This window comes from Dipodomys ordii, unplaced genomic scaffold, assembly GCF_000151885.1.
Source record: "Dipodomys ordii isolate 6190 unplaced genomic scaffold, Dord_2.0 Scaffold199, whole genome shotgun sequence".
Lineage (NCBI taxonomy): Eukaryota > Metazoa > Chordata > Mammalia > Rodentia > Heteromyidae > Dipodomys > Dipodomys ordii.
In genome coordinates this window covers 1,114,372-1,135,325 of record NW_012267415.1, presented here as the reverse complement: position 1 = coordinate 1,135,325, position 20,954 = coordinate 1,114,372, and the positions used below count along the sequence as shown (strand labels likewise).

General features: G+C 34.8%; 1 protein-coding gene across 3 annotated transcripts in view; it reads right to left on the bottom strand.

Moving 5' to 3' along the window:
- Positions 1-20,954, bottom strand: part of Robo1 (roundabout, axon guidance receptor, homolog 1 (Drosophila)) — an 829,689-nt gene that overhangs the window by 305,765 nt on the left and 502,970 nt on the right. For all 3 annotated transcript variants that reach the window (XM_013034895.1, XM_013034896.1, XM_013034897.1), the window contains one exon: positions 5,310-5,636. In XM_013034895.1, coding sequence (XP_012890349.1) covers positions 5,310-5,636 — 327 coding nt within the window. The remainder of the gene's footprint in view (positions 1-5,309; positions 5,637-20,954) is intronic.

Here is a 20,954-nt window from a genome sequence, read left to right as displayed (position 1 = left end):
TATGTAAAATAAGCCAGGAGTGATCCAAGGCACTAACCATGTAACCATAAATACTGTTCTATAAGGCAGTGTGCTGGGAATGTATGCTGGGTACCAGGTGACACAGGCATGAAGGAGGTCAAACAAGAAAAGCAGGAGTCTGGGATCCAGGCATCTTGCTCCTACAGGAATAAGGTAGTGACCAGTGGAATGGGAAGAGAAATGTGCTGTAGGTGAGTGAACATGGGAAAATTCAACTTCTTGGGACTGTAATGGAATGAAGAATATTAAACTACTACAAATCATTCGAGGCTAATAAATTCCCATCCAAGCTGCTTAAATAATCATAGAGCTGGCCATGACCATAACCTTGTCACCAATAATAATTACATCTCTTGCAAAATTTCAATGTCTATCCCAGTCCCCAAAATTCAAACTATCAAACTATCAATGTCAAAATCTAATCCTTCCTATTTCTCCCTCTATAATACCACTAGCAGCTTCAAAGAGTGAGCACTTTTATCTGAAATATTGTAATGGCTTCCTATTTGATCATCATATATTCTACAATGCATTCTCTATACATCTGATACTGAACAACTACATTGGTTTCATTTTAAACTATATCTCATCCAGTCACGTCATTGCTTTGAACAAAGAGCTATTTTTAATATGGTCATAGGGACTATACAATCTAGCCTTTAATATCTCTAGACATTTAGCTAATTTGTACAATATTGCTATAGTTATCATTTGCCAATTTCTCAAATATGTCCAAATCTTCAAACTTCTCATGGACTTTAAGATGTACTATTTATTTAGTCTGTTTTTACTATTACTCTTAATTCTGGTAACACCCCAAAATAATTACTACTCAGTTCTTATCTTATCCCTTTCTACAATACCTATTTATTTCACAACTAATTAATTGCATGGTGAGTTGCTTATTTTCAACTGGACTATTCTTCCTCCAGCTATCCTGTAGTCCTCATGAAGAAAGGAGTCACTACAACTCAACAAAATTCTTGTTAGGATTTAGGACCAAAAAAAAGCACACACAAAAAATCACTCTTTTAACCCAAGGTGTATTTTAGTATTATCTCTATGTATTGAATTTCTTATTTTTTAAATTCAACATTATAAATATACATTTAACTTATAAATAATAATGTCTTAGGATAATATATATAGTATTAAATAAAAATGAACATTTAAATATGCTCATGGTAAACAAACTTGTCATTGAATACAGAGTTTAAAATAAATAAAAGTAATTCACAAGTTATTTTATGCTTGTGAGAATGACTCCCAGATTTACATCAGAAGTAAATTATGAGGATTAAAAGAATGATCCAATCAGATTTGAAAGATAACCAGATGTACTTTTTGTTTTATTAGTTTATAAAGACAGTACTGTTGATACAAGGAGACATTGCCAAGATTCTCTCATAAATAACCAAATATTGAATTGATTTTCTGGAAACCACAAGGGACATTGTATCTAAGTATCAGCTAGTGTTGAAATAATCATCTCAGTACTTTTCAGCATGTATGAATATCACTTACTTTTAGAGAAAAAAATGTGGCTCATGAGACTCACATGGACTGTGTCACCTAGAACACCTAGATTACTAGACTGAATCTATTCCAAGACAGTGGGTCTACTAATACCTAGGTGGCAGCTGTTTTGTAACATTCTTTCTAGAGAGTTAAACTTTTCCATTATATCTATGAGCCATGTCATATAAGTTCTATCACATTAAGTCTTATAGTTATCCAGGAAAATATTGACAGCTATGGTTATAGCTCAGAGATAGAGTATCTGTTAGCATTTAGAAGCTCCTGAGTTTGAAGAGTTTGAGTTCCCTTAAACCTAGGACAGGTTTAGGAAAGGAAAAGAAGAAAGGGAAAGAGCAAATAAGAGAGAGAGAAGGCACGAAAGAGAAGGAGAGAAAGGAGGAAAAGGAAGAAATGGGAAAGGAATAAGGAAAGAAAAGAGAAAGGAGAGAGGGAAGGAAGGAAGGAAGGCAGGAAGGAAGGAAAGAACGGAGGGAGGGAGGGAGGGAGGGAGGGAGGCCAGGCAGGCAGGCAATTCTATCTCCAAAATTCAAAGTGCTAGGAAAAGTTCTCAGTGGTAGAATGTTTGACTGCATGCATAAAACACTGGATTAGGGAAGTAAGTACCTTAATTAATAAAATATAGAAAGATAATGTTTTACTAACAAACAAACTGATTCTTTTTAAAGAAAAGATTGTTCTCTTTGCTTGTTATAGAGCCAGTAAATGTCTGCCTCAATTGAGGGACTTTCTTTGGGAGGAAGCCACATAAGGAAGAAATAATCATATGCAAACTGTATGTTTTCAGTAGATGACATAGAGAGCCACATTCAAAATGATAAGTAAAAAGATCAAGGTTCAAATGTACTTTCCTCAAAACTCAATGTAATTAACCAATTATTCTATAGATATAAATTGTATCAAAGAACCATGCTATCAATTTGTGCATGCATCGTATTAAGAGCAGTAGAATACATCCCAAACATTTCATAGACTCTCAAATAGAAAGAACCAAAAATAAGTATGAAAATAATACTTAAAAGATTTCTTAGAAATCTAGCTTTGAACATGAATTAGATGCATAGTTTACATAAGTTTTAAGAAACAGCAAGTTCTAAATCTCATAGTCTAATTTAGATATTATCAGGATATATCATTTTTGGTTTGTCAATGGAAATAGTAATTATAAGTTTTGTTTTTGTCTTTTAATATTTAATCAGTGATTAAATAGTATTTCCTTCATAAAACAAAGTAAAATAATCCTGGTATAAATATTAAAAATAAAGATTATTAAATACTTAACATGATAGTCTTTAGATTTATAATTCTATGAAATAAGTGAAACATCACCAAAACTAAGTTTTCCAGAAAAGGAATATAGTTTACCAGCATGGCTATGATAAAGAGTTGGTCAAGACTATCCTGTGGTCTACCTGGTTATAAATGTGATATAAATAAAAATAAGTTCTAAAAATAACCAAGAAATACAATCCTTTAGGTTCATTATTTCCAGTTTAGGTAAACATTAAAGTACAATAGACGAAATTGTTATTATTACTACATGGAAATTAAATTTAAATGGTATTCTGTGCCATTTTTTTCAAAGTTTGAGAGACAGAAAATTACTAAAAACCAAGAAATCCAGTTGTTGTTACAGCTGTACACTTGGTTTAAACTCACACACACACACACACACACACACACACACAGATAACTGTTTTCAAAAGCATTCCCAACAACTGTGCTGTGAAACTTGTGTTGCCTCGAGACACTTTTGTTAATGCTATTACGTGGGGCTAGAGTATCACTATGGCATTAGTTGCAATCTTTGTCTTCCTGTGTCTGAACCTTGAGGACAGTAAGAATAGGTCTTAGTGAACTTCCAGAACCCAAACTAAGCCTTAAAAAAATCACAATAACCTCCAGAAAAATAAATTCAAATGTTAAAAGTACAAGTCTAACTTATAGTAAATAAAAGCTCTCTCCTCTAAACCTTGATATTAATGAAGTACACAAAATACTACTTTTGATTTTAGTATAGAAACATCCTTTCAGATGGTCAAAGAGTAGTGTTCATTGTCTAGAATATATAACTGAAATATAACATCTATAGTAAAGCAAAGAATAAAGGTAACATGAAGCAAGAATTTACTAAGTAATAGTTCCTAAACCTTTTTACCAAAAGGAAAAAAATTTCCTAAGGCCAGAGTGCTTATTTTTATTTTTATTCCCATAAACTTGTGTGTCTAAATAAAATACTAAATCCAAATAAAGACATGTTTCTAATCTTTTTTTTCCCCTTTTGAACTGAAAAACGTTTAAAAACAGAGTGATGAATATCAGGCTAAAATTTGTGAATTATACATTAAGAAGCTGTGAATTTAAATATTTTGCTGTAAATGCAATACAATGATCTTATGTCTGGTTTCAATTTCATGATCATATCTTTGTTGACTGACTGAAAAGCTTTTCCCATAATGGCTTCTCAAGGTAATGGAATGCCTAGCTTAGAAAGAGAATTTAGCTGGAAACTAATAGTAAAATATCAACACAAAGGCCAGATCAGAAAACACAGCTGTCTAAATCCCAGTGATTAAAAGGGTATCTTAATCATTGGTGGTGAAACCATAGGTGTTTTGAAAAGAAAGCTCTAGAAGGTAAGCATTTGGACTTATTGAAGTCCATAACTTCCTTTGTATATTCTAACAATGGTAAGAATCCAAGTAGAATAGGAAATAGCATAGGAACAAGAGACAATCCTTAATATTTTGTTGTTATACAATACCTTTATAAGACTATAATTCCACAAAATAACCACATTGGTTTGTTCTCTGTTGTTCAGTTTTGTACCGGTAAAAATAGGCTTAAGCTTTGTATATCAACATTCATGATTCTCTGAGTTTGTTCTCAAGTACTTCTTTGATTTTACCTCCACAAAGAATAATTACACTCAAATAAAAAATATCAAAAGTTATAAAGGAAGTAATACCCTTACTTTGAAAGATGGTATTATCAATACATACACGTTCTTTTATACCTGGACTGAACATCAATTTAAACTATTTTTCCTTAGATTTCACTTTGAGCTTTGAAAATCCCAAAGCTACATCAAAATAACCTATTCTAATTACAGCTTTCGTACACTTTGCAGATTTGGTTCTAAGGCATACACTGGTGGTCAAAGAAAAAGAAAAAAAAAGACAAGTAAATACATTATCAATTAACTGGGAATTGAGAAACACAAATTTAAGCTTAAAAATATTTAAGCTTAAATATTTTTAAAATGTGAAAGCCTTGTATTAATACAGTTTAAAAAGGTAACTTTTCTTTTGGTCGGTCTTGGGGTTTGAACTCTGGGCTAGTTCTACCACTAGAGCCACAGCACCACTTCCTGTTTTCTAGTGGTTTATTGGACATAAAAGTCTCATGAACTTTCCTGTCCCCGATCCTCAGATCGCGATCCTCCTGAGTAGCTAGGATTATGGGCGTGAGCCACCAGTGCCTGGCTTACAAAAGTTAACTTTTAACTCAAATGGTAGAGCACTAGCCTTGAATGAAAAAAGCTTTAAAAAATGTGTGAAAGCCCTGAATTCAAGACCCAGTACCAGTGTGCGTGCGTGCGCACAAACACACATAAGTACTACTTTCTGCTTATATATAAAACTAGATTATCTCAGTTAACACCTGGGATACATGTGCAAATATTTTAATCAAAACAAATCACACCATCAGGCCACTTTCTCCAGTAAGCCCACAATGCCCCTTTTACTTACTAGCTACCTCCAGCGATGCGTTGTGACTCACAGCCTCTCCAAGGTAATTCCTTGCAACGCAGACATAGACCCCTTCGTCAGGCCTACTTTTCCGTCCATGTACTATTCTTAAGAAAAATAAAGATCCACTTGGCAGCAGCATGCGGTGTGAGCGAGGGTCATCTTTGTCAGTCTCCACTCTCTCACCCCCTTTGTACCACTCAATCGTAGGTGTTGGGCGGCCTTCGGCTTTACAGTTCAAGGTTGCAGGTTCTCCTTTTGAGACGATGAGGTCAGAAGGGTGCTCAACAATTCGAGGTGGAAAATCTTCTTGTCGAAGGCGGGAGCCTGCAGAAGAATTGGTAAAATATGAATATTTCATCTATCACTTGAAAATTCATTAAAAATAATAAGCTTCAACACTCCAAGTTAAATATTGACCCTCTGCTCAGAACGTTTTCTTGTTTATACTTTGCCAGTTCTCTGCAGCAGAAACCCATTGTCTTTAAACCCTTCCAGACTCTATAACTCAAGTGTGCTTATACCATGAATACTGCTTGTTTTTCCTGAGAGGTGTTAGAGACCTGATAAATAGCATCCACTAACTCATCTGCTATAGACAAACACACTATTACATTCTAATATAAGGGAACATTTCTCATATGCTCAACTCTTTGTAAATAATAATATACATACACACTTTCCACAGTTTTAATAATTGGCTTTATGATTAGCATGTACATATTTGAACAGGCTTCAAAGATGAAACACTAAATAACTAAATTTGAACAATGCACATACTGAATGGAAAAGGATACTAATGACACATCCTGGACCTTACAGTTCACTTCATAAATGTAGTTTTCATTGTCTATGCCACGTAAGTATATCCTGCGACTCTACTTTTTTTTACAATTAAATTATAAAATCAGAATGCTTCAAAATTTTAAGCATTCTAATCTTCTTTCTGCTATGTACAGAGTAAATGTGTAAATCTCACAAATGTAGTCCCATATCTGGCTCTCATCTAGTATTCTGATCCTAATAAAGAAAGCAAAGTCATAATGCACATTCCTTAGAACCTCTCTTCTGGTCCTCAATAACCAGCTACCATCCAAAATAAATAATCCACTAAATAGTCAGCTTAAGGTTTTGAAATGAAAATATATCCTGGGTCCTTCAGTACTTCAAAGGTCCTTAGAATTCACTCTTTGCTCCTAAATCCTTGAGAAGAGCCAGCCCATTCATTCCTTCATTGAGCTCTTCAGACTCCTAGGCTCATTTTTAGTTCCATAACAAACTGAGCTTCCACAGGGCCTTTAGCCCATACCTACAACAGCACCTGAACTCCAAATAAACTTTCCTCCTTTACAATGTTCTTTCAAATCCCTGCTCTCCTAGACCTTTCCCATAAAAATAGATTTGGCTTTTATAAGCTTATAACACTGGGGAGATAAGCCAAGTTCAAAAATTCAAATGTTGTGAGCTGTTGTTCATACATGGAGGTTAAACCTAAAAAACATATATCTACAGATATGCATATGTGTATATATATAATATACTAATAGTCATACTATATACCTAAATACATGTATATGTAGATATATAACTTATATACATATACATATATACATGTTATACATACATAAACACATAAAACATGATTTTAATTATGAGATGCTTTAGGAGATGAGGAGAGAATATAAGAAAGATGAAGAGGGAATAATTTTGGAATGCACTGTAACCATATATAGAGATAGAATAAAGAATCTCAATGAAAAAAATTGTAGGTCAATAAGGCACTGAGGGTAGAAAAAAAGCGGAGGCAGTCAAGAGGGTTATCCTGACCACAATATAATAAATGTACATGTGAGAGAGCATGGTGAAACCCCTTGTTACAATTAATGCACACTACAAAAGTGAATGATAGGAAAATGAAACAGCCTCTATACGTCATACCAGCAGAAGGGGGTTGGGCAAATGAGGTCAGTGAATTAAGAATGAACATGATTTAAGTAGTGTTTCTGCATGTATGCAAATAAAAAATAAACCAATTGAAATTGTTTTAATAGTAAAGGAAAGGAATACATTTAAAACAAGAAAATTAAAGAGTTAAACCCATATCACCATATTCCCAGCCTTGATAATAAAAAAATGATCAGTATTATAACTGAAACCTATTGGTTTGAATTTTTTAAAGATTCTCCCTTCCCAGTAGTCTATAAGATCTGTTACTATGATTTAGCTCATTGTTGCTCTCCTATTGCTTAATAGAATACTGAGTACACTATGGTTCTTAGTAAAAATATGTGTACTAAATGAAAAAAAATGGAATGCTAACAAAAACAATCCCAGTGAGCAGAATGAGCTTAAGAATTATGCAATTCTAGAAAGACTATAAGATTTTATCTTTTAAGATTGCAACCACTGAGCATGCTATTGAAACTTAATATATTATACATCCTGCATACGACTCACAGATATCTATTTAATTCTTAGCTAGTTTAATCAATTTTTCTAAATTGATTAAGTGAAAAGACCTGTTATTTGCTCATAACTACAAAGAAACAGTTATCTATAAACACTAATAGTTTTAAAATAAATATTGAGAAATAGCTTTAGTTTAGTGCAGTATGCTGTCTACCAGACTTCTAAAAGAGGAGGAGGAAGAAATAAACCAGCAAGTAAAAGGGAAAAGGGAGAAGTTCGTAATCCCTCACAAAAGCTATGCTGACCACACAAAGAAACTGAAGTTGGCTTTTACATTACATACATATGGATGTAAACGTGTATGTTTTATTAAGGCACATATTATTTTAAGATCTGAAAGTTCATTTGAGATGGGAAATGAGGCGGCCACTGTTGCTAGGAGAACACAAAGAAAGGGCATTTAAGACAAACTCAGCAAGTTAGAGGAAAATTTGGAGCCAGGGAACTTGAGGTGAATCTTGAAGCAGTCATAAAGAAAATGAAGGGGATGATTTCACCCAGACGCACAGCTGCAAGAATGTATGGTCCACTTAGGATCTGAAAGGAAGCTAGTATGGCCTGTGTGTGACAAGCATGTCAGAGATTAGGAATCATGAACCTGAAATAATAGCTGAAAGAAATGATGTGGTGTGCTTTGTACGTGAAGCTGGAGTTCTGCAGCTAAGCTGAAGGCAACAGGAAATCATTTTTAAAATAATTGAGCCAAATGTACTTATTACCTTACTCATGTAATTGTAACCCCTCTGTATAGTATCTTTACAATAAAAAAAAATTTAAAAAATAATTGAGTCAGGGATGGATATGAACAACTTTAATTTTAAGGAGCTCTCTCCTGGTAGGCTACGTTACAAGGGGATTAAGTAGGATGGTTTTGCATCCTTCAAGCAAGAAATATATGAATTTGTAAATCTAAACCAAAATGAAAACAGAAAAATGTCTAGATATTTATAAGTCATAAAAGCAAAACCTGTTCCCAAGCAATGGAAGGGACAGAGAGGAAGTGTGAGTGAATATAGCTGTTATATGCAATGTATATATTTGAAAATGGAACTACATAACTTGATAGTATGGATGGGGATGGGAAAGATCAGGAAGAAAGAGAAAAATAGGTGACATTGATCAAGATGTATTATATTTATTAATTGGTGGTGCATTTAATTAAATCTCCCTTGTAAAGATAAGTAGTATGAAGGTTCCTCAAAAGACTCCACATAGAGCTCCCCTATGACCCAGCAATCCCACTTTTGGGCATTTAACCAAATGTTCACAAACAAGACCACACTAAAGCTACCAGCATGACTATGTTTATTGTAGCATCATTTACCATAGCTAAGATATGGAACCAACCCAAATACCCTTCAGTAGATGAATGGATCAAGAAAATGTGATATATATACACAATGGAATTTTATGCCTCCATCAGAAAGAATGACACTGCCCCATTTGTTAGGAAATGGAAAGACTTAGAAAAAATTACATTAAGTGAAGTAATCCAGGCCCAAAGAAACATAGGTCCCATGGTTTCCCTTATTTGCAATAACTAGTATATGTCTGAGACAAGTAGAAAAGGTCAGATAAGTTGATGTTAGGTGAAATAAACCCCAAGATAAGGATTCAAATGTTTTTTTTCTTTCTTCCAATTGTTTCTAACATATTTATAAGATGATTTCTTTGTTGTTTTGTATGTCCCTCCCCCACGGTATAACCCCTGTTTTCACTGTATTTGATGTTGTTATAATTTGTGGAGGGGAAGGGAAATAACAAGTTGTTTAAATAGGGATACAGGTGGATCTATTGAAACAATGAGATGTACAAGATGTTATGTCGAAAAATGAACTTTACAACTTTGGCGGGGGTGGGGGTCGAAGGGGGGGAGGTTTGGGAAGGGGAAATACAGGTGGAGGCAACAATGCTTGATAAGAAATGTACTCATTACCTTGCCCATGTAATTGTAACCCCCCTATATGGTATTTTCACAATTACAAAAGAAAAAAATTTAAAAAAAAAACACCACAGGATGGAAGAGAGACAGGAGTAAAGGACATCCCAAATTTCTGGTGTCAGTGATGGTTGAAAGGCAATGCTAGTGAAGGTAAGAATAAAGAGTGTGATTTCGTGGGAGGAAAAGGAGTAGGGGAGGTGCAGGATACACAACCTGAGATATGGAGATATAGAAGTTCTTCTAGAATATCCAAATGGTGATGACACATAGCCAACTGTATATTCAAGCATGATCTAAGAAATCTCAGCTGGAACTGTTGAATAGAACTGAGGCAAAAACTATGAGAAAGAATAAAACTGTCTAGGGAAAGGGTGTAGAGGAAGTCACGGACAATTGCCGAACCTGGAGATCACCCAGGCTCCACTACACTGCTGTGCTGCTGAGATTCTCTTCCATCCTCTGCCTGCAGTTGGACCACAGCCACCAGGACTGGGGAACAGAGGACTCTGGTCCAAGTTTTCATCACTATGTCTACTCAGAAGCATTCAGTAAAAGCTTCAGCAATAAAAATGCTTTCAATGTTATTAATGACTGAATTTTCAAAAATGCTCTGTGGAATACTCTTTCCTCAGATTGTTAATAATATTGCTGCAGAAAGAATAAAAAGACTTGGAGGCCACAGTGCCTTTAGTCTTCTAATGTACCTTACATGGGCCAGAAAATGAGTATAATATGCAACATTTAGCCAGTGAACTCTTTCTGTTTATATTAATTGCAGGATATATTACCGAGTGTTGTTTCTGTGGAATACATTTACAGAGAAAAATATACACTAAGAGAATACAATAAACTGAGAAAAATAACTAACATCAGTAGAAACATTGTTGTTTGATGGTAGTAGCACCAATACCTTTTGTGTTAATAATCACCAAAAGACCCCAAATCTCTCATTTCTTATAATATATCACTTTCAGGAAAATTACTATGCAATATCTCCATCAATTTATATGAATAATGGGTTAGCCTCAGTAATAAAAAATATAAATGGTAGTCATCTTCTTTTCTAAAACCTCTAACAAATGATCCTTTATAATAAATTCTAAGCTAGAAGGGAAGGCCATGAAAAGCAAACTGGTATTAATTAGTTCTTCTCTCATAACATCTTTCTAAGGTAGATGTTGTTGTTTTATGTGGTGTCCATATGGGGAACTTAAAGCTCAGCTGTCACACAGCTGGGAGATGGCAGTCCTGGGATTCAATCAGAGTCAATTCCCACATTCTTGCTCCTCCAGCTAATCCATAAGTATCACTTAGATTGACTATTGAAAATCCACAGATAAGCATGCATTGTCCATTTCCTCTTCAACATTGAAAGTCTGTGCTTTGTTTACTTGTTTTAAATACAAGATGATAAGAGAAAGAAACAGTAAAATCTGAAGATACCTGTTTTGTCTCTATATACACACAGGCATAGACTGCCTACCTGTACATCAAATGAGTTCATAGTCACCTAACTCAGTAAAGGCCTTGGTGATGAGTAAATGAGGATATAAAACTTTCCTTATACTGCACTGTGTTATCATCTCCAAATATGCGCTTGCATGGTTGAGTAAGTATCTTTATATTATCACCTTCTAATATTCTGAGACCTTCAGTTCAAACACAACTATTTTTTGTAATTAAAACTAGCACCATAGGATGATTATGAGCTATATATCAATATACTGTTTCAAAAAGTAACTATAAAATAAAATAAATTTTTGGTACAAACATATTTGAGGGAATATTCAACATATAACAACTTATGCCTCAACTCATGCAATTTATACCAATAACTATGACTCACAAAAAGCAGATGTTTTACATGCTGGGACTGAATTCAGGATCTCATACATAAAGCACATACTTTACTATTAAGCTGATTTCTCCTTAATCCTGCAGAGAGGCATTGGAGAAAGTGACACTAACATAAAATAAAATAAGCTAGAACATATATTAATCTTAGAATTGTAGAAGAAAGGCCCTAACTATTACACATTAATGATCATAATCTTTTTCTCTAAAAGTAGCACCTGGAATCCACTTTTACTTGTTCACAACTTAATCCATACATATAATGTGCACATGCTATATTTTACATAGATAATACTTTTCATTCTTTCTGCATTAAAAAAAACTTTCTCTAATCATAAATCATAAGTTTTATAAGCTACCTGCCAAACACCATTGTAGTTATGTTAATTTGCACAGTATTATGTAATAAGATAGGAAGTTTATATAATCATTGGCAAGATTTTCTTCCAGGGTCCAACTGCACTCTACATAGGAAATTGAGAAGTTACAAAGGAGAGATTTGTAGCCAAAGAGACTGATAAAGGAATGAAGATGATGTTTTCAACTGCCTTCAGGAAGAATCCCAGAACACTGGGAACAAAACACCACTGACACAAGACAACTAGCAACACAGTATGGGGCAGGGCAGGATTCCTTCAACAACTGCCCAGTTGGAAGATAAAATATAAACACCAGTGACTGAAATCTGTAAATATTTACACAACCACAGCTGGAAAAAGATACACACGTAAGTGCTAAGTATTTCAGGGAAATATATCAAAGTCACATGAGATTTATGATGAGGAAACCATACTCCAAGCTGGATGTAAACTAGTTCCACACAGAGATATTACACAAGCATTCCAGTAACCACTTAAGAGGGTGATATTATTAATATTCCATGGAGAACTGAGGTGGACAGGTAGTAGAGATAGATAGATAGATAGATAGATAGATAGATAGATAGATAGATAGATAGATAGATAGATAGATAGATAGATAGATAGATAGATAGATTGATTAGATAGACTTTCTATTTTTTCATCTATGTAGATTTTTTCTAGTAAGGCAGCAATATTAGTCATAGGGTTTTGTTTATTTATATTCACAAGTTTGTTTCTTAGTAGATGGAGGGAAAAATAATTAAAATTGTGAAGAAAGTCATTAAATCCAAATTCCTTCTTCGTTTTGTTGGTAAAATTAGTGAACCTACAGTGAATAAAATACTGATCTGTATCATTTATGATATTAAAGCATCCTACAGCTCAAAATGCTTCTAAGATTGTTACTATTATAAAATAAACTTATTAAGTAGTTTACAATTAGACAGTGACAATTTGGTGACATCCATCTGTGTAATGTAAGGTAAGGGATGTATTTAATTGCCCTGGAAACCTACATATATTTGTAAAATAATATTTACATTTTCAAATTTATTCATTGTTACTCTAAAAATGATGTACAGAGGGGTGATTAGTCAGTCAGATAGAAAGTTTCTCCCCCCCACTCTCCCCACCCTGTCTGTTTCTTGCTGGTCCTGAGTTTTGAACTCAAGGCTTAGGTGCTGTCCCTAAGCCTCTGTTTGCTCATGGATGTTTTACCACTTGAACCCCAGCACCACTGCCAGCTTTTTCTAAGTAGTTTATTAGAGATAAGAGTCTCATGGACTTTTCCGCCCAGGCTGGCTTCATGATCCTCAAATCTCAGCCTCCTGAGTAGCTAGACTTTACAAGCATGTGCCATGGATGCCCAATTACGAGTATATAACAGTAACAAGAAGAGAAAATGAAATACTTTTGTTTCCATTTCCTGTAGTTCATTTCAATAAATATTATTTTATATGATCAGATGCACATAGCTATTGTGCCTATGTAATCCTCTCCTAAGAATATCTTTCTTTGGGGCTGGGAAGTTGGCTCAGTGGTAGAGCGCTTGCCTTGCATGCCTGAGGCCCTGGGTTCGATTCCTCAGCACCACATAAGCAAAAAGAAAAAAACCCGGAAGTGGCGCTGTGGCTCAAGTGGTAGAGCGCTAGCCTTGAGCTGAAGAGCTGAGGGACAGCGCCCAGGCCCAGAGTTCAGGCCCATGACCGGACCCAAAAAAAAAAAAAAAGAATATCTTTCTTTGATCTATGTGAATGCCTAGAGATTTGTATAATTTATCATGTCCCATGTATTTTTTTTCTTTTACCATCCAGTGTTTACTTATAGCTTTATAAGCAAATTCTAGTTACCACAAATGAAGGAAACCATGCAACCTATGTTTCTTTACGTCTAGCTTACTTTGCTTAATATAATTTTTCCAAGTCCTTCAGACTTCTTACGAATGGTACTCTCACCAACATTCTTCAAACTCTCTTCAATGAAATAGAAAGGGAAAGATCACTACCAAACCATTCTATAAAGTCAGCATAACACTACCCCAAAACCAGATAGAGACTCATCAAAGAAAGAGAACTATAGACCCATGTCTTTTAAGACCATTGATGCAAAACTTCTCAATAAAATTCAGGACAATCAAACTCAACAACTAACTATTGTAAAACAGAATTCATTACAGATATGCAAGTCAGTTAATGTAATTCAATACACGGACAGAAGCAAACACAAGAACCACATGATCATTTCAATACATAAAGAAAAAGTAGCTGACAAGATTCAACACCCTTTTATGATAAAAGCACTGGAACATTCCTCAATATAAGAAAGGCTGTATATGACAAACCTACAGCCAGCATTATACTTAATGGTAAAAATCTAAGACCATTTCCTCTAAAATCAGGAACAAGACAAGTTTGTCCACTTTCTCCACTTTTCTTCAATATAATATTTATATTTTTAAAGAGCCTCTTTATGTAAAGAATTGATCAATTCTTTTGTTAAAAGGCTGCATTAGATTTTCATAGAATTTGTATAGTATTGCAGAAAGAATTTGCTGTGGTCAATTATCTAAAATCATTTACATTACTAAAAAGCCAAATCTTTCAACTTTGCTTTTAAAATTAGGTAGTCGCACTATGTCACATTTAAAGATCCCTGATTCAAGGTGAGCTGTTGATGCCTGCAAAGTAAGCATATGGCGTTGCAATTTTAAAGATAATTGTCTAAAGACAATTACACTTTTGGAAAACAAAATGGTAAAAAGAGCCTTTTAAAGGATTACTGAGAAATCCCTATAGGAATGTAGTCAACTTCAGTCATTCTAAAACTGAGTCAGTACTTTTGACTTGAACAAGAATGTCTGATGAAAATCTTTTACACATTGGCAAAGTAACTTGTAGTCTTTCCGTCCTTATATCTCCCCCATTTTTCTTTTTATTAAATCTTTGTTCTAATGCTTACAGATTATTTGAAGTGCCCTAGTAAAAGATGTAGAAAAGCAGACTCTAATCATGTCACATACATAAGACAAAGAAAATTTCAAAGTATTCCAAATCTTAAATCTTAATGTTTGGAAATAATACACAAATGGAGTAAGTCTTTATTTTCTAAAAGGGTAAATAACAATTTCCAAACAAAAACTATGTGTAATAAATCTAGTAGAGAAAATTCGTACACATGAGCATATATAAGTTTTGATGCAAAAATATATTTACCACCTAAAATTCTAGGAGTACATTATGTCTATATGGACCTATATCTTTATATGTGTGTGTGCACATGAGCACTCACACCAGCCCTCAGACTTTAACTCAGGATCTAGAAGTTGTCTCTGAGCTTTTTTAATTCAATGCTAATGCTCTAGCACTTGAGCCACAACTCCATTTCCAGCTTTTTGGAGATTATTTGGAGATAAGAGTTTCACTGACATTCCTGCCTGAGCACTTTGAACTGTGATCCTCAGATCTCAGTCTGCTGAGTAGGTAGGATTACAGTGGTAAGCCACCAGTGACCAGCTGAACCAGACTTTTTTTTTTTTTTTAATGAAAACATAAAAGAGGAATATAATTAAACCATGATTTTGGGAGTGGCTCAACTTTAATGTGGAAGGAAAAGAGTCATAAAAATATATTAGAGCTAGAAAACATTCATAATGTCTATACAGTTGAGCTTAACAAATGGTTGGATCACAAATGAACTGCTTCTCTATTTCCAGTGCCTAGAACAATACCCACCACTTAGGTGTTCGATGAACATGAGTTGAATGAGTGATCCATTTTAACGGAAGAAAAGAATGACTGGAGAGCCTAGATGTAATTAGACAGGCCTTTAAGTTAGGCACAGCTGAATAAAGTAAAGGAAGTTCTTTTTTTTTGTCAGTCTTGGGGCCTGAACTCTGGGCCTGGGCACTGTTCCTCAGCTGTTCAGGTCTACGATGTGTCATAGCGCCACTTCCAGCTTTTTCTGCTTTTGTGGTACTGAGGAATCGAACCCAGGGCCTCATGCATGCAAGGCCAGCATTCTACCACTGAACCACCTTCTCATCCCCACTGAGCCACCTTCCCAGCCCCATAAAGGAAGTTCTTACTTCTGCTTCAAGAAAGCAAAAATCTATAAGGAAAAGAGATCTCTCCACTCAATATAGAGAATACACCATGAATTCGTCCTGATTACCTAGAAATATACACCTACTATCATGTGACATACGATGAAAAGAATTTTTTTTTTCTGTTCTGGCTAAAGACAGAGACAGAGATTTAAGGAGAGGGGCTGGCAAGGTGGCTCAGTGGTAGAGCGCTTGCCTTGCATGCATGAGACCCTGGGTTCGATTCCTCAGTACCACATAAGCAGAAAAAGTGGCATTGTGGCTCAAGTTGTAGAGTGGTAGCCCTGAGCTGAAGAGATCAGAGACAGCACCCAGGCCCAGAGCTCAGGACCCCCCTCTAAAAAAAAAAAAAAAAAAAAAATTTAAGGAGTTACATGAAAAAGGTGACCTGAAAAATGATCTGAAGAAAATCCTTGACTGACTTTTAAAAAATAATTACAAAATGGCTAATTTTTATGTCCCTCTAAGTTTCTTTAGCTTATAAATATTCAATGGTTCCTAAAACAACAGTCTATATTGAAAGCTGCAAAATCGCACAATCATTGTGAACAATATAGGGGAAATAGTCAACCCCTGTTAATATATTAGCATTCATTCATACAAAGATGTATGAACTAAATGTTGGAAACACAGGAGAACATAGACAAAAAATAAAAACATTTAATGATACCTGTCTGTCTTTTTAAGTCATTAAAATGCAAAGTTAATACAAGTGACATAAATGACAGCATATATCCTTAATAACATCTAAAATAGTTCTTAGGCAACATTATATATTTTTTCATATATACATGCAAACAAGCAGTAAGGAAGTCTAAGTAAGTTTTGAAAACCTCAATACATTATTGCTAGAATGAGGGTGGGGGTGGGGAAGGAGAGACTAAGAAAAGGAGGGGGGGGAGTCTTAGAAGGCAAGAAGCCTGAATGAGAGATTAAGTGTACTGGGGCCACAAACCCCGGGGCACCTAGCCCTCTGTCATGCCCTGTCTGATCACTAGGAATTTAAAAGACTGGCTATGGATTTAAACCGATTAACAGCTATCAATTGCCTCTTCTCCTTAGGAAGCAAAAAGCCCTAATTGTTTCACTTATCTTCCATACCATTACAAGCTAATTCCTGGTCTTTTACATTATGGGAAACTCATTTTTTCTAAGTCTTAAAGTATTTTTTCAGTACAATTGATAATTTTTTATCGAATCTTAGAATATTCTCATAATAATTTATTAAGTCCTAGTTATATTGTTAAAATGGTTTTCCTATTCTGCTTGTAATGACCAGGATAATATCTGAATATAGTTATTATTTTCTTCTACTTTTCTATCATTGAAAATAGTGATGACACATAGAAAGAAAAGATTAGGTTGTGGTTGTTTTTCTCTTCAAAATATGATGTTTTTAATTTTATGAGTATAAAGTTCTTTTTCTAAGATAAACTTTTTAAATAGTCATTATGTTTTCTGTATATATACATAAAACTGCATGCAAACTAGGTGGGAATGGCTCATGCTGATAATCCTAGCTATACAGGAAGCTGATATCTGGGGGTGGTTCAAAGCCAGCCCCTGCAGGAAAGTCCATGAGATTTTTATCTCCAATTCACCATCAAAAAGCCAGAAGTGGAGCTATGACTCACTCAAGTGATAGAATGCTAGCCCTGAGGAAAAGCATGCTCAAGAACAGCACCCAAACCCTGAGTTCAAGCCCAGGGACCATCACACACACACACACACTCACACACACACACACACACACACACACTCACACAAAGTTCAATTATGTATTTGGATAAATAAAGCCTGCTACAATATAGTACTTCAAGCTGGGTGCTGGTGGCTAGGTGTATTCCTAGCTATATAGGAAGCTGATAGCTAAGAGTGGTTCAAAGCCAGCCCCTGAAAACTATAATTAAAAACAACTCACTTCTCAGCTAAGTTGAACTATGCAAATATTATGTGAATTTTCAGAGCTACACTATATCTTAAACAACTCACCTTGACATCATTGGATTGGTATGTTTAAGAATTAGTAACTATATACCATGGAGTATTATGGATTCATGAAGAAGACTGAAATTAGTCAGTGGTAAGATAATTGAATGAAACTGGAAGTCCTAATGCTGAGTGAGAAAAGCAAAATAATCCAATTGTTTTGAAAATTATTGGGGAAATAAAATTATCCCATTATATTATCATTCACTTATTCACTAAACAAAAATGTATGAACTAGATGTTAGAAGGAAAGGAATTTTAAAAAGTGAAAATATTTAATGTTGTTTATGTATATGTGTATATATATTTACATACATATACACAGATGTGGATAAATGTGTATACACAAAATAGTTCTTGTCTAAGCAAGAAAAAGAAGGGGGTAAAAAGAGTTAGTTATCAAAATCAATCATCAAAATTCTTGGAACTCTGAGTAAACCCTATTATTATTCTAATTACAGATGAGGAATCTCAGGCATAGAATTTATCAATTTGACCCAGATTTCATAGGTACTAAGTGATGGGATAGAGATTCAGACCCTGAATTGTGCTCCAAAATTTGAGCATTTAATGACTGAATTATTGTACAATAGTACACTAATGTGAAAATCGTAAGAGTTTAACTTAACATGGGACAGGAAGTATACATCATTGTAGGGCTCTTTCCTACCATGCATGTGCTAGACTCTGGGTTTGATTATACACTGCAAAAAATATACAAAATAGACCCTGAATTTTTGGGAACCTAACCCTCATAATTAATTTAAACTAAAATAATAATAATAATTAAAGCCGGGGCATCGGTAGCTCACGCCTGAAATCCTAGCTACTCAGGAGGCTGAGATCTGAGGATCAAAGCCAGCCTAGGCAGGAAAGTCCATGAGACTCTTATCTCCAATAAACCACCAGAAAACCGGAAGTGGCCCTGTGGCTCAAGCGGAAGAGTGCTTGCCTAGCGTTGAAGAGTTCAAGCCCACAACTGACCGAAAAAATAAAAAAATAAAAATCTACAACATATACTTTGGTCCCAGACCACAGCTGAAACAAACAAAAGTCACCACACTTAGTTTTTTCTTTTAGGACCATACTTAGGTTTTTCTTTTAGGACCATAAATTTCTATGTCTCTACAACTCTATTAATGGGTTAGTTTCTTCATCTATAAAATGAAGCTAATATAGCATATTGAAGCTCGAATAAGAACAGATAAATCTATCAACTCTCACATTATCCAAACAAAGAAAAACAAATCACCAGAATAAAAATACTTGGTCAAAGTATAATACCCTCTGAGTACAACCTAGACCAATTACACTCTTCTGAATTCCATATATACAAGGTTAAGGATAAAACCTTTTGCAAAAGAAAACTATAAGTTAGGTGCTGGTAGAGGCTCATTCCTATAATCCTAGCTACTCAGGAAGTTGGAAACTGAGGACTTTGGTTTGAAGTTAGCCCAGGCAGGAAAGTCCATGAGACTCTTATCTCCAATTAGCCACCAAAAGGCAGGAAGTAGAACTGTGGCTTAAATCTTGGAACATTAGCCTTGAGAACAAAAGCCAGGAGACAGCACCCAAACTCAGAATTCAAGCACAAATTCCTGAAAGAGAAAGGGGGGGGGGATTAGGAGAGGGAGGGAGGGAGGAAGAATGGAGGGAGGGAGAGAAGGGGGAAAAGAAAATGAAGAGGCATTCTTAGCCTGTAGACAATGAACTTCATGTCTGTGTGAATTCTTGGAAGCATACAAAAATTTCGGGTATACATAGTAATATAAAACTCTCATGTTGAAGATGATGATGTTCTAATCATCAGAAATACAAAGATAATGTTGGCTTATCAGAGGATAAAAAACTTAAAACAATAGCTCCCAGATAGTTGGTACAGAGGTGAGAATGAAATTCAAAGCTATGAGCTGTGTTGCCACAACCCTGCCTCTCTGCCTTCTCATTTTAAACCTTTTCACACTTACTCTTTTTTTTTTTTGACATGATAGTGGTCTCAGCACAGAGTGAAGGAATACTTGTTATTTCTCCTTGCCCAAGTAGGAAGTTCAAGTTATTTTCTATTTAGAAGTATTTTAGTACACATTACTATTACTAAGAAAAGGAATCGCAGTAGCTGGCTGTATTGGGCGCTTAGTACCATTCCAGTATGTATTGGGTTTTGTATATGCAAAATATATTGTACATTATTTATATTATTTTGCAGTGGTGGTAAAGGCAGGGTCGACATAAAGAATGAATTCTGTTATCCAAAGTTTGACAATGCAGGAGTTCAGTACTTAGAAAGATTATTGAAAAATTATATTGAATAGCCCAAAGTCCAACAACTATATGCAGAAGTTCCAAAAGCAAAATATATAATAAATTTATAAGAAAAGAGAATCAAATTTGAAGTGAAGGGGGTCGACATAATTGCACTGAGAAAATGAGGTTTGGGCTAGACACATAGAGAAAATTTTAATTTGTTTTAGTCAGAAGCTCTTATCTACTAAAATTATTTGGTGCTTGGTGTTTATGACTATCTTCACATTCTCTAAGAGAGAAGAACCATCCATAGAAAAGACCACTGGATTCTTGATGAAGGACATTTTTTGATAAAAAGGTTGAATTTTAAATTGTGGGTGTATTAGTTCCTAAGGTTGTCATAAAAAAATAGCATACAATGGGGATTTGAATAACAGAAATGGGCTTCCTCATGGGTCTGCCAGGACATAAATTTTCTGAGGTTCCATTTCAACCAGTGGCTGGGTGGAATAGAGTGCTGTGGTCATTTTACTACATATGAAGCAGAATGGTTTGGCACCATGACACATGTCCATGAGCAACCTGTATAAACATAAATAGAAGGATTACACTCTAGGTTAACCTAGACCCTATCTCAAAAATAACTAACATAAAAAAAATTGAAAGCACGACTTAGCTCAGTG